The sequence below is a fragment of the Triticum urartu genome, chromosome 4A (assembly GCF_056163025.1).
Source record: "Triticum urartu cultivar PI428250 chromosome 4A, HENAU_Tu73, whole genome shotgun sequence".
Taxonomy (NCBI): Eukaryota; Viridiplantae; Streptophyta; class Magnoliopsida; order Poales; family Poaceae; genus Triticum; species Triticum urartu.
The window spans coordinates 429,461,586-429,475,681 of record NC_141876.1 but is presented as its reverse complement, the minus strand read 5'-3'; the positions used below and the strand labels follow the sequence as shown (position 1 = coordinate 429,475,681).

The window sequence follows — 14,096 nt, the reverse complement described above, 5'->3', positions numbered from 1 at the left end:
CGCGTTTCTGCAACAGATGCTACTGCTAGCCCTACATAGCAGTAGCGCGGGCCAGAACACACTACTGCTAAAAGTTAGCTGTAGCGTCGTAGCAGTAGCACCGCCCCCCGTGCTACTGATGGCGCCCCTTTGACCCGTGCTACTGCTAGGCTTTTCCCTAGTAGTGATGGTTTTGATGTGCTCCCTCCTATGTTCAACCATGGTAATTTTCAATATGTAGTTTTTCACGTTTAGCGTTGTAAGGGACATACTAGTAGCCGGAAGAGGATCCCCTGCCGTGGGCTAACCTACCTTTGAGTCACTGACACGTGGGTTCCACGGAGCACGGGGCCCACCTGTCAGTGACTCAAAGGCAGGGTATGGCAAGGATTTCTAAGTCAGAGGATCCACGTCTGTAGTAGCCATGCCAATTCAAATCTGATCATGTAGTCGACCGTGCCATTTATACAAGTGTTTTATGTTGCCATGTGTTCATGTTTTTGTTGTGTATTTTGATCACATGGCAAATTCATAACAGTTTTGTTTTCCCAACATGGCAATTTAGCTTCTTTTTTGCAATTCTCTCATGGCAAGATCTTTGAAATTTTGTTGAGATGGTGTGCGGCTATTCCCATGGAAATTTTTATAAATGTTTTACAAATGTTTTCCCCATGGCAATTTGTAGATAGTTTGGATTTTCGATATAGCATGGTAAGTTTACTAATTAGACCATGGGAATGTCTCTAATTAGACCATGGCAAACTTAAATATATGGACATTTTGCCTTTCCAACACAACAAATTCATAATATTTTGTGTTCCCAACATGGCAAATTTAGCCTTTTTTGCAATGCTCTCATGGCAAGTTCTTGAATTTCAACTCTGATGGTGTGTGGCTATTCCCATGGAAATTTTACAAATGTTTTTCAATGTAGTTTCCCCATGGCAATATGTAGATAATTTGGATATTTGATATAACATGGTCATTTGACTAACTAGACCATGGGAATTTCTCTAATTTAGACCATGGCAAACTAAATTTATGGACCCGGGCAAACTTAATTCAAGTAAAATCATGTGCACATGGTCATTTCTTTACACATGTTTGGTAAAGTCCACATGGCAAAAAAATCATGCTAAGATGGCAAAATTCTTTTTTTGGTGTGCGAGCCATGGCAGTTTTTACTTCTATTTGCCATGGCAAGATTTACTTTTGCAATGGAAGTCTTATCTTTCGTTGCATGGCAAATGTAACTACACCGCCATGGCAAATCCTTCAATTTTGTCGCCATGGCAAATGTAGTTTTGATTTTCCACATGAATGTAAATTTGACATGGCAAATTTATGTTCATTACCACGACAATAGTACCTTCATTGCCAGGGCAAATTTATTTTTTACATGTCAATTTAATATCTCATTGGATTTTTTAATTGGACCATAGTAATTTTGCCATGGCATTTTTTACTTAAGTACATTTGAGCATGGCAAATGAATAAGAAATAAAGTCTACAATCATTTGAGTACATTGTGCATACCATGAGGCAAAAATGGGCATGGCAAATTCTTCATTTATATTGCCATGGCAAATGTAGTTTTCTTTTCCCACAACAAATTTACATTCATTAGTTTTACATGTCAATTAAATAGCTCATGGCAATTTTTTTGCTTTTTCATGGGACGATAGCAAAATTGGCATGACAATTTTAAATTTCAAGTACATTGAGCATGGCAAATGAACAAGAAACAAAATCTACAATCACTGAGCATACCATGAGGCAAAAAAGATTGTGTATTTGGTCATACAACAATTTTTTTTTGAATAAGTGTGTCTCATACATCATAGCAATTGTTGAAACGCTTTTTTGGAATAGTCACATGACAAATGTATGAATTTTTTATCTTCAAAACTTGTTACTTTTTAAGAGCATAGCATTTTTTTTAACCTTTTTAGCATGGTAAATTTATTTTATTGCCATGGCATTTTACTTTACTTTTGCCATGTCTAACTTTTTTACCTTTTTATTTTGTTCATGGCAAACTTAACCTTTTTTGCCATGGCAAATTTACCCTTATCATCACGGCAATTTTAATTTCACATACATGGCATTTTTTACTTTTGTCGCTCTTGACAAATTTACATTTTGTTGAAGCATGGCAAGTTACCTTTTTATTTTTGCCATGGCAAAAATATTTTACATCCATGGCAACTTTTGTCATTTTTTTTACTTTTTAGCATGGTAATTTAATTTTATTGCCATGACGTTGTTACCTTATTTTTGCCATGATATTTTTTTATTTTTTCCATGGAAAACATAATTTTTTTATTGCCATGGCAAATTTACCTTTATCGACATGACAATTTTAATTTCACATACATGCAATCTTTACCTTTATAGCTCATGACAAATTTACATTTTTATGGAGCATGGCAAGTTCACCTTTTATTTTTGCCATGGCAAAATACTTTACATCCATGGAATTTTTTTGCCTTCAATTACATTGCCATGGCAAACAAACTTTACATCCTATATTGCCATGGAAAATTTACATTCATTTACCACGACAATAGTACGTACAATATCCAACATCAAGTTTACTTTATAACACATGGCAAATTTTTACTCATACCCACGTCAATTGAACTTCACAACTTATGTCAAATTTAGTCTATAGTCCATGGCAAATTTAGCTTACAGCCATGGCAAATAACTTTACAACCTATGGCAATTTTAGTTTTTTGTACTCATGGCAAACCTACTTTATGTGCCATGGCACACATACTCTATATACCATGGCACTTTCTACTCAACAATACATGGCACAATTTTTTTGTTCTCTACGATGGCGAATGTATCTTATTATTTGTTATCATGCCACTTCTGTTACAATATTTTCAGTTTTTTTTGGATCATCTTCTCAAAACACAATGAACATTTACGTTCTAACATGGTATTTTGTTAATGTCCTTGTGTGTTTAAGATATGGCGGACCTACTTATGTGTGAATGGCAGTTGGAAATTTTCATATATGTCATTTTTAGTTTTGGCAAACTTATGTTCAATCACACCTGACATCAACTATTTTTTGTTTGTTTTCATCCAATTAGTAATTTAAATTCAGGTCTATGCACCACTTTTTAAGTTTTTTGTATCATCATAGTAAAACTGGACCTTTTTTGTGGCCCAAACTATCCTGCCGTTGTTCCCGCTGAAAAAGCCCCAGGGCCACTCAGCTCATAGGTGGTCGTTCAAGTTCGCTCCCAGCACCCATTCCTATCAAACGTTTTTGTTCGAGAGGATGGCTTCCTCATACCGAACAGCCTCCCAAACCGAACATTCAGAAGATATTGACGTCCTTTTCTAAAGTATTTTGGAGCACTGTTTTTTGTCCACACATCCATAATATCATTTAATCGTGAAAATTTGCACCTATGAGAATTTTTTTTGTAAAAAAATCAATTTCACTTTTAATTTGTTGAAATTTATTGTTCATTCCAAGCATTTGAGCTCTAGAATGGCACTTTCGATCTCCAATAGCACCCAAAATTTGAACCAATACCCAAAACCAACAATATTGGTATTTTGCTCCAAAAACTAGCTCACACCTATATATGCATGGGGAATAAAAAGTATGGGTAGGCACCCATATTTTGTGGGTCTTCGCTAGGTGAATATCCATCCGACCAAAAATCATGGTGTGTCGCTCAGTGAAATTTCACCTCACCACGCCGCCAAATCTCGGGTTTGCGTCGGGCGACTCCATCATCAGCCGCTGCAGTGACCACTCCTACAATCACTCGAACCTCACACTAGCCACCACTTGGGACCGCCCGCCACAATCTTCGTTGAGCTTCAAACAATGCTGCCTGGTCCCGGTGATTTCAACCCGGCCCCCGCCATTGCCCTAGGGTCACTCAAACCTCACCGCTAGCCATCGCTCGGGACCGACCGCCATGATCTCCATTGAGCTTCAAACAATGTTGCCTGGTCCCGGTAATTTCGCCCCGGCCCCGCCATTGCCCTAGAGTCACTCGAACCTTACCGCTAGCCATCGCTCGGGACCGCCCATCGTGATCCCCATCAAGCTTGAAACAATGCCGCCTGATGTTGGCGATTTTGCCCCCAACCCCGTCATTGCCCTAGATGGTTGGCATAACCCCGCCACCACCTGCCAAGCCCTATTAGGAGTCAGGCGACGTATACGCGAGTCTAGCAACGACCAACACATTGGCGTTGCCCGGGACGAACTCATGGCGCTTGGGCGCCTTCACCACCAAACTTGGTTTATCGCCTTGGCTCCCCTTCAGCCCCTGCTTCCCTTCCAATGACTTCCCACGGCCTCTAGCGAGTGTCGCAGCCTCGGTTACCTTTGTTAGCCGAAATTGATATCGGTGCCTGCGACATGTTCGACAGAATTCCCCAAAGTTTCTCTGGGCCTATCAACTGGGAGGCGATGATGGTTGTCTTCTACCATGAATGCAGGGAATCGAATGTAGATGCTCATAACATAGCTAAAAGTTTGTTACGATTAAATCCAGGTCGTCATGTTTGGCTTTTGGATCCCTCGAATTATGTAAACAATGTTCTAAATCAGAATAAGTTTTGGGTGTTCCGGTATTTATTTATTTTTGGATTTTTCCATTATCTACCAAAGCAGCACACACGTTAAGATTCCAAAAATTATATACCAAGCTTAGAGGTAATTTTTGGGTCTCATATGATGTCAATAGCCTGTAAGCAGAGTGGGTTGTCTTCATATAGTCCCAATAATTGGCAGAAGGCGACCACTGGACCAGCCGCCGATTCACTTAGTTTCAGACAACATGAAACCCCCCCCCCTTGTTGAGCTGACCTTGCCATTGCTCCATTCCCCATCCGCGCATGTCTCCCACAACACCTCAGCAATGATTGTCTATGTTGCAAAGCACATCCTCACTCCCTGCTCTCTCAACGGCGTGTAGCTCACCAGATTAACAGTTGTCCGGCCCGCAACATCGCGCTACTGCCAGCTTGTAGAAAAATGTCCGCGAGCTTGCAATGAGCGTGCATACTACAATACAGCAACCGCAATCAGTCTGACTCACAACACCACTACAGCATCGATCCATGGTTCGGCTTACAGTGTCTTGAGTGTCGCATCGCATGCAACACAACTACATCGTCTGCAGCAATGAACAAACATGTTGGCGACCCCTCCAAACTTACCACACCGGCGACGTCCGCAACACTGGTGGGTTAGTTGGCCGGCCTGCAACACCGGTGGGGCGCTTGCAACACTCATGCCTAAACAACGAGCTGGCCTGCATCAGTAGTCGTTGTATTCACAACATGTCAGCAGTGGCGTGCCCCCCCCCCCCCACACACACACAGAGAGAGAGAGAGATGAGAGTGAAGGAAGAAGAAGACAACTAAATCTGTCAAGATATTTCGGAAACGGAAGGAAGGGAGAGCGACGTGTGAGGGCCCACGACACATGTCGCCAGACGAAAGCATTAGATTTGTACTGAGAAACCTGCCGGGTGAAACAAACGTTTTACTTGGTAGAAAGTACATGCATCACATACCTATACTTTGTAAAGGTTCGTGTTCATATAAATAAAACTTGTCAAAAAAGTCTGAACATGTTCTTTTTAGCAAAAAAAAAAAAATCTGAACATGTAAAAGACATTCCAGAGCACATGTGGGAATGTTGTTGGTACCGTTGTTTTTTGAGAATCGTTTTTTGAGGGAGTGTGGTGTGGGCTAGGACGGAGCACACTGAAGAGGCCCATATGCGTGTGTTAGCAAAAAAAAAAGGCCCATATGCGTGCGCGTATTCGGGACGCACGACGGAGCGAGCTCACAACCGCCGTCAGAAACGAGCCCCGTGACTGCTCGACTTCTCCGGCGAGCCACGCGGTGCTCGGGGGTTCCGGCGGACGAGGAGGGGGAGCGCCGCGAGCGGGAGTCCACCCCAGGAGGCTACTGCGTACGCGGGCGGGATACCCGCCGCGCCGGAGCAGAGGGCAAAGGAGTGGCATCAACCAGCGGCGACGGCAAGCGCCGGGATCCGCGGAGGCCGATGTAGCTCAGCTCTTCTGGCCTCCGCCTGTCGGGCATTCCACGGAGCGCGGCGGCCGGCGGCCACCGACCAACGGAGGAAGCGCGCCGTCGCTGGCCGGCGGCGAGGGGCGCATGGCGGAACGGCGGCGGCGGAGGCAGGAGCACTTCCTCCACGCGCGCCGTACTCCGCACGGCAACAGGGCAGGTGCGCGCGCGGCGCGCGTGGGCCCCACCCGCTGTGGCTCGTCGAGCGGGCCCGGTGGCACGCGCCCGGGCCGTTGGATCGGCCACAGCTGGCACTGGCGGCGATCCAACGGCTCAGGACGCTCGCACGCGCGCGACGGGGGCGAAGGGAAGGAAAGGAAAGGAGACGACGGAGGCCGCGGGTGCTTTATTTGCTGCGCCTGCGCCCGCCTGCAAACTCTGCTCTGCTCTGCTGCACAACCGCCCCGCTTTTGATCCTCCGGAGCGAAGGAAGGAAGGAAAGGTGAGGCGATCAACCTGCATTTCCCCTCCCCTCCCTCCCCATCCCCTCTCTGGTTTCGTCCGCGTCCAACCTAAACCCCAGAAACCCAAACCCCCGCAGCCGCAGGGTAAGATTCTTCTTCTCCCTCCTCCTCCTCTCGCCACCGCCTCTGCTCTGTTCTTGCTTCGTCGCATCATGCGGCGGCGGTGGTGGGGTTTCTGTCCTCCGTCCTCCTCGTTTCGGTTTGGGCGCTGCTGATCGAGCAGAAGGTTGCGCTTCTTGAATCTTCAGAGTCGAGGCCTCTTTTTTCGTGCGTGCGGATTTTGCTTCGGGCCTGCTCCCGTCTCGTGTTCCTTGCATTGCGTCGGCTTTTTTCAAGCTGGTCACTGATTTTCTCGGAGGAGGAGGCCACACAGCGCCGAGATTCCGTGGCGATTTCTGTTCGCCTGTTCGATCCTGCGTGGTTCGTTTTTGTCGCTGCCGCCGCTGCTTTTGCTCTTGCATTCGGTGGTAATTTTCCTGGAGGAGGACGAACAACACCGAGACTCCATGGTGATTTCTGTTCGCCTCTTCGGTCCTGTTTACGTTTTGGTCGCTGCCTCTGCTGCTTTTGCTCTTGCATTTGGTGCTTATTTTCCTGGAGGAGGACGAACAACACCGAGACTCCATGGTGATTTCTGTTCGCCTCTTCGGTCCTGTTTACGTTTTGGCTGCTGCCTCTGCTGCTTTTGCTCTTGCATTTGGTGCTTATTTTCCTGGACATGGAGGAGGACGAGGAGCACCGAGACCCCGTGGTGATTTCTCTTCGCCTCTTCGGTCCTATTTTGTTCGTTTTTGCTGTCGACGCTGCTCTTGCTCTTGCATTTGGTGGCGATTTCTGGGGGAACCCCATCGTTGATCTCCGTTCGCTCTCTTCTGCATCTTGTATGGTTGCTTCTGCTCTTCTCTTGTTACTCTGGCGGCTGATGGTGGTTTTATTTTGTGAGGAGGAGTCTCACGAGCACCACGCTCATCTCTATTCCTGTTCCCTTCTCCATCCGAACTGGATACTCTTCAACTCTTGATCTTCCCATCGTTCTTATCCCTCTTGCTATCGGCAACTCTGACGATTCTGGTGTCGAGAACTCGCTGTTTCTGCATGTGCGTTTTCTTGTCCCTTCACAGCGTGTGGATTTTCTCTTGGAAAACAAAAACAGCGCCCTCTTCGTCCTTCCGCTCTCTGGAGTGCTAATTAATTATTGTTCTCAATCCATCTCCGTGTAGTATCTCGCGCATCCTCCAAGTTCCTCAGAAATTGAGCTTGTCTGTACTTCCTTGGTGGTGCTAACGTGCACTGCAACCTTGAGATCTATAAGTTCTTCCTTGTTATGAATGAGTGTGCTGACGTGAGTTATTTTGATATGTATGCTGTTGATGGCAAAGCCTTGATTCCGTTTTGATCTGCATTGTGTTTGTGCACCTGAGTAATGTAATTTTCTGATTATATAAGCATACCTTATGCACCCAGGGGCCCTTAATCCAAGCATTAGTTACCAACCTGCCAACCTGCAATTGAAAAATCTATAATATATTCAAATAGCGGCATAGATATGTTTTCCATTCTGCAGTGTGCCAGTGTAGTTCCAGTTCACATGCAGTAACATGATGGGAGTTATTTAGCTGTTTTTCTATCAAGTTTGCTGCTATATATATATGCGTTCTGCAGTGCAGTGACAGTACATTCAGTTTACATGCTAGTTTTTGCTGGTAAGGATTTCTAGGCTATGGTGTTTATACTGAAATCTTTCAGGAAAGCAAACCCAGCAATGGGTGATGCAACAACCAAGTGTTCTGCTGGAGAAGAGAATGACAGAATCAAGTATGCTACGTCATCTATGAAAGGATTTCGTGATGAAATGGAAGATGCCGTGAGTAATATTGCAGTACTTTGTAAAATTGTTGAGATGATAATTCTGCAGATGTATATAATCAATTTTGCTTTGCTATTGTGGTGAAATACTGAATTTGATCCGGACCCTTCTTATTTGCAGCTCACAGCTGTCCTAGATCTAGATGGTTACAGTTCCACATCATTCTTTGGTGTTTATGATGGCCATGGAGGTTTGATCTTCGTTCTGATACTGTTAGAACATATTCTAAAATTTTGTGCTGTTAGCATAACTGACCATTGCATGCACTGTTTAAAGGAAGTCTTATCATAACATCATATAATTCATAGTAATCCAAGGTACACATCATGTGCATCTGTGTATTACACTATATATGTGCATGCTTTGTACGTTTACTATTTGTCGCAAATTTTGGCTGTCAAAATCTTGTACAATCATGATGAAACAACTGCGCAATGATGCTTCAGTTCAACATGCATGACCAAGTTTTGCAATCGGGTCTGAGCTGATATATAAACAGTGAGGGGCCAAACATTTATTCGATCTTATTTTTTTTAGGAGAGGAGAGGATTATGTTAGGAATATGTTCAGTAGTTCAGTGTGCTTTTTTACAGTAGTACACATATTGAAGGGATATTTCAGCTAGTGTTTGTCTTTGCACTGTTTTGATATATGACCTTGTATAGGAATATGGTTGATTCAGCCTTAGTTTTCTGTTATATAAGATGGTCATGCAGAGTTATTTGTTTCTGTTTCAGGAGCTGATGTAGCATTGTATTGTTCAAGGCAATTTCATATTGAGCTCACCAAGGAACCAGACTATGGCAACAATCTGCGTACCGCACTGGAGCATGTGTATTTCAGGTTATTTTCTAGATGATTAAATCATGTACTCTACATATATAAGTACAGAAGAAAGTGACATATGGAACATGTGTGTGCAGGCGCATACAATATCGGCACAGGCATGCAGTTTTTCAAAAATTCTGAATTTAGCTATAACAGTCACCTGTAAAATTTCATTAAAAATATGACCAACTGTGGCCCCCACAAAAAAACAAGCGTTAAGTGCCTCTAGACATGTTCACATAATCTTCACTCATATATATGCACTTCTTGTTCAATATTGGAAGGCAAAAGGGCCAATGCTACAGTGTTCGAGAAAGGACCAATGTTATACCCATTCCTAACATAGTTGCAATTGCTACCTAAGTTCACTTATTGTCGCATGTTTGGATATGGAATACATAATTGTTTCATGCCTCCATAGTTACAATTGCTACATAAGTTCACTTATTGTCACATGTTGCAGAATTGATAAGAAGTTGAAACGATCGGATGAATGGAAAAGGGAGCCAGCTCATCCTCCTGGTAGTAGAACTTTGAAAAACTTGCTCAGGGCTGCTCTTTGTGAGGTAACACTGAATGTTCTTTAAGCATTTAACTGTCGAAGAAATTAAACAAAATTTATCTCTCGGATAATGCTTCATATTATTATGTGTATATGGAATTGGAAGGGATCGATGGGTATGATAAGGAGGATCTACTGTACGTTTACCCGATGTGCTTTGGAGTTGGTACTGATATATTTAACTCATAATTCCAATTTGTGTTCCATCAAGTGTCTGGTTTACCAAATTGGAAGGCAGATGTTCCTTTATGTTTCTCATTGCACCTTAGTAGTTACCATACTGCCAAAATTGAGGTGTGTTTGAGTTGATCATTTGTTTATTACACCGTTTGCTTCTTTTATCGAAGGGCACATGGGCAAATTCCTTCCCTGGTGGTGTTACTTACTTTTGTTTCTTAATAGTCTGTTTCCCATATGATTTTGGAATATTATTTTCCGTAGTATTACTCAGTTTGGAATTTGTTTTGCAGGAACGTTATGTTCCCCCCCAACAGGAAGGAACCACAGCATGTGTGGCTCTCATTAGAGGTAACCAGATTATTGTTGGAAATATTGGTGATTCCCGTTGTGTACTCTCAAGGAATGGTCAGGTATGGTGACTATTTTCTTGTCAAATTTCTGAGTGGGGCATCCTGTCATAATGAATGTGTCCAGGTAGTGCCTGACAATTCTTATATGCATTTAGGCAAATGATCTATCCACCGATCACAAGCCAGACCTCCAACAGGAAAGGGAGAGAATTGAAAGGGCAGGAGGGCAAGTAACCAGGGATGAGAACCCCCAGAGAGATTTCACAGGACGACTAGTTAGTGTGGACTTGGGCATCCATCGCATCGGGGGGAAATTAGCCATATCCAGAGCGATTGGTATGGTATTTATCTAATTTCCTTTCATTGTTGGATACAATCTATTCATTGCTGATGGGCATTTTGACTACTTGCATCTCAGGTGATTTTCAATTCAAGCAGAACAAAACTTTGTCTCCTGCAGAACAAATTGTGACAAGTAGTCCGGACATTCACACTGTAAGTTTGTAACTATGTTGCGTTAGCTCAGTGTAAATTTGTTTCTGATGAGTGTGTTTTGATGGAAATAACACCATATATTTTTCTAGGTGGACATAACTGATGATACTGAATTTCTTATTATAGCAAGTGATGGTATCTGGTAAGTCTGAGCTAAAAATAACACGAAAGACTGTTTCATTGTGATGACTTGATTCTAAATGAAATACTTGATACATAGTAAAGTCACTCCAGTTACCTTACATGCTTGTTTCATCTTAGGCCAGTATTATTTATCACTCGCGTTTTTTACATTTTGGTTCAGTTAAGTCCGATCCGCACTGTACTACAATGGTCTGAGTTTGAGCCACTTCATCACCATGTGTAATTCAGTTCCCAATTTCTCGAACCGGGGGCTATTAAGTTCTTTTTCTGAGTTCAAGTTACTGAAAGGGCAACATCTGTCAATTCCTGGGTTAATTATTGCTTTGTAGTGCATAGATGAATTAAATTTGATGGTTCCATCATGTTGATTTGCTATTTGGAAATGGTACTTCCTCCGTCTGAAAAAACTTGTCCCAACCTTGTGTCTCAAATGGATGTATCTAGCACTAACTTGGGACTAAATACATTCATTTGAGGGACAAGCTTTTTCGGACGGAGGGAGTAGCATGTTTGATTGCTCTTCTTAACAACCTTAGTGCTTGATGAAGCATTTATTTTGTTCCAATATAGGAGTTGTGCCATGTTTTCCGTCCACGTGGATGGATGCTAAAACTAATAAGAGAGTAGTCACCACAATCTGCTAGTACCCATAGAGACAGATCTTTGTTCTCATGTTTCATAGTAATATACTCCCTCCATTCCCAAATATAAGTCTTTCTAGAGATTCCAACAAGTGACTACATACGGAGCAAAATGAGTGAATCTTCACTCTAAAATATGTCTACCTACATCCGTATGTTGTAGTCCATTTGAAATGTCTAAAAAGACTTATATTTAGGAACGGAGGGAGTAATTTCGTTTATATATTACCATAATAAAATTACACATCTCTTGTTTTTCTTCTTCTCCAGGGATGTCAAGTCAAGTCAAGAGGCGGTTGATTTTGTAAGGCAGCGTTTGCAATCCGTGAGTCTTATTTCCTCAACTTTTTTCTGCTTGTCAATGAGATTAACAGTACATTTAAAAGAAACATCCTACCGGATGAAAGAAATTTTATCGGTTCGCATAACGTTGTTGAAGGAATGACTCCACATAGTAACATTCGGTGGTTGTATGCATGGGCTGGTTTCCATTTGCAGATGGAATTGTTGTTCCTGTTGGATTGACATATGGTGTGATGAACGCAGGGGGAGATAGATCTGCGTGCCATTTGTGAGAGACTTCTTGATTCATGCCTGGGCCGCCGGAGAATGAGTGACAATATGAGCGTGATAGTGGTTCAGTTCAAGGCGGGCGCCCGCGCCAACCCCACTGCTACTGCTGAAGCCAGGGCTGACGAAATCGAGGTCAGCATCGAAGTGGGGCAGCGCAGCAACGGAAATGAGGACGACGACGGCTCTGTCAACGGCTGCATAGGATGCTTCGGCCGCTTGGATATGTTTGAGGCCGGCCAGGACTGATGGGTGAGCTGTGCACTTACAGTTTTGAATTTTTGATCAAGAAGTGAAAGGTGATACTGAGCTGGGATGGTTTACAGTGCTATTTTTGCTCTTTGTCGGAGACAGAATTCGTGTCTTAGGGTCTGAGCAGTTGCTGTTACTTACTATACGTTGCATTGTAGTTTCGCTGGAGATTTTGCTTGAGAGCCACTTGGATTCACGCACTCTGTTTTCTTCTTCTTCACATCTTGTCTTGGATATCAAAGATGCTTGATGGGGTAGTATAACTATGGATGTTTACTGCCTTGATGATAATTCCTCTACGCAATGCAGTATTATGCTCTCTATGTTTTCTTGTCTGGTGTGCTTTTTGGATCATCAAGTATATATATTTTTGAGTTGGAATCATCAAGTATATAATGCAAGTGTTATTAATGGGCATTAGACTGTGATCTCAGTTAGCTTTAGATATGAGTGGCAGCAGCCTGCATTGCATCAAACGGAAGGAATTCAACGACAAGCACGAGTTTCCTTAGAGCTCTGCCATATTCGCCATACACTCCTTCTCTTCATAATAACTGTCATTGTGGAGGATAGAGGTGAGAAAACTCATCCTAACAGAATCTCTATACCCATGTCTATCTCTAAAAATTATGGAGTTCATTCAGAAACTGGATTGTAGACTCCATATTTAAAGGTTGGGACGCTGTTTTTGGGTGCAGTCCAAAATCCAAACACAAACCGAGGTGGCGGGAGTAAACTTTGAGGGCTTCTTTCTCTCTCTACCAATGATAAAGTTGCTTGTACCACTCTAGCAGTCGTGTTTCCCGCCCACTAATAGCGCCCATCATGTGTCCAACGTGCCCACCGTTATTGCCGGCCATTTTTCTCGTTGCATGCACCGTTTTCTATCGAGATGTCTTGACACACAAGGCCTATCTAACCGCATGTTGCTAGCGGCTATGAAACAACTGCCACCAAGGCATGTATAGATACTCCTTTCCTTCTACCCCCCCCCCCCCTCTAGATTTGCCCTCGGCCTTTTCCTATGCCGCCATCTCACCACCCTCCTCGGGCATAGGGAATCACGTGGTTCCGTTGGGCTCCATTTGAGGAGCTACTGTGCCAACGAGATACGGCTGACCTCGAAGCTCATGACATGGCTGGTGTCATCAAGGAGGAGGAGGCGGACACCAACATGATGGCCTCGTCGAAGTCAAAGGTTGAGGGGCCCGTCCTCCAGGCTTGTGGAATCCCACCTGTTGTCGAGCCAACATCGTGTTATGGACCCACAGCTAGGGAAGCCTGGGCCGCCCGCCACACCACCTATCCCATTCTCTTCGATCAGTGGCTTCACGAATATGGATGTGCTGATATGTGCATTTTGCATCACATTTTAATAAGTTGAAGGCTCATCTACCATGTATGTTCACGGGGCTATTTCATCTTTATCTTCTTGCAAGATTGCATTGAAGGGGGCCAGAAAGCTGTCAGAGCCGAAAAAAATGAAGGTTTTGTGAGGGAAAATACCCATGAGCTAGAATATGGCTCGGGTGGGCTGTGGGCCCCACACTCCTTGGCCACACGCCCTAGACCCTGGGTGCGCTGTGGGCCCACAAAGCTCCCCTAGCCGCCTCTTTGCTACATATGTCCATCATCTACTCAAAGCCATCACAAGATATTTTTTTGCTTTTCCGTTAA

General features: G+C 43.6%; 1 protein-coding gene across 3 annotated transcripts; it reads left to right on the top strand.

Moving 5' to 3' along the window:
* The first annotated feature begins 5,857 nt into the window (after nucleotides 1–5,857).
* On the top strand, nucleotides 5,858–12,731 carry LOC125551903 (putative protein phosphatase 2C 21). Of its 3 annotated transcripts, none has more exons than XM_048715297.2 (11): nucleotides 5,858–6,508; nucleotides 8,277–8,394; nucleotides 8,518–8,587; nucleotides 9,135–9,240; nucleotides 9,689–9,791; nucleotides 10,258–10,377; nucleotides 10,473–10,653; nucleotides 10,736–10,812; nucleotides 10,902–10,954; nucleotides 11,868–11,922; nucleotides 12,144–12,731. In XM_048715297.2, the coding sequence occupies exons 2-11, from the start codon at nucleotides 8,293–8,295 to the stop codon at nucleotides 12,414–12,416; spliced, it is 1,140 nt and encodes a 379-aa protein (XP_048571254.1). In that variant the 5' UTR covers nucleotides 5,858–6,508; nucleotides 8,277–8,292; the 3' UTR covers nucleotides 12,417–12,731. The 3 variants fall into 3 exon arrangements, with proteins under 3 accessions (XP_048571254.1, XP_048571256.1, XP_048571253.1); XM_048715299.2 differs by lacking the exon at nucleotides 5,858–6,508 and adding an exon at nucleotides 6,533–6,614; XM_048715296.2 differs by lacking the exon at nucleotides 5,858–6,508 and having other exon boundaries at nucleotides 8,251–8,394.
* Nucleotides 12,732–14,096: the final 1,365 nt, after the last annotated feature.

What these genes read in the sequence shown, in the direction of transcription:
- LOC125551903 (XM_048715296.2), top strand. Translation starts at nt 8,251, where the DNA reads ATGGTGTTTATACTGAAATCTTTCAGGAAAGCAAACCCAGCAATGGGT. An exon ending in CTGGAGCATGTGTATTTCAG is followed by an intron (nt 9,241 to 9,688) that starts GTTATTTTCTAG and finishes CACATGTTGCAG; the next exon opens with AATTGATAAGAAGTTGAAAC. An exon ending in TACTCTCAAGGAATGGTCAG is followed by an intron (nt 10,378 to 10,472) that starts GTATGGTGACTA and finishes ATATGCATTTAG; the next exon opens with GCAAATGATCTATCCACCGA.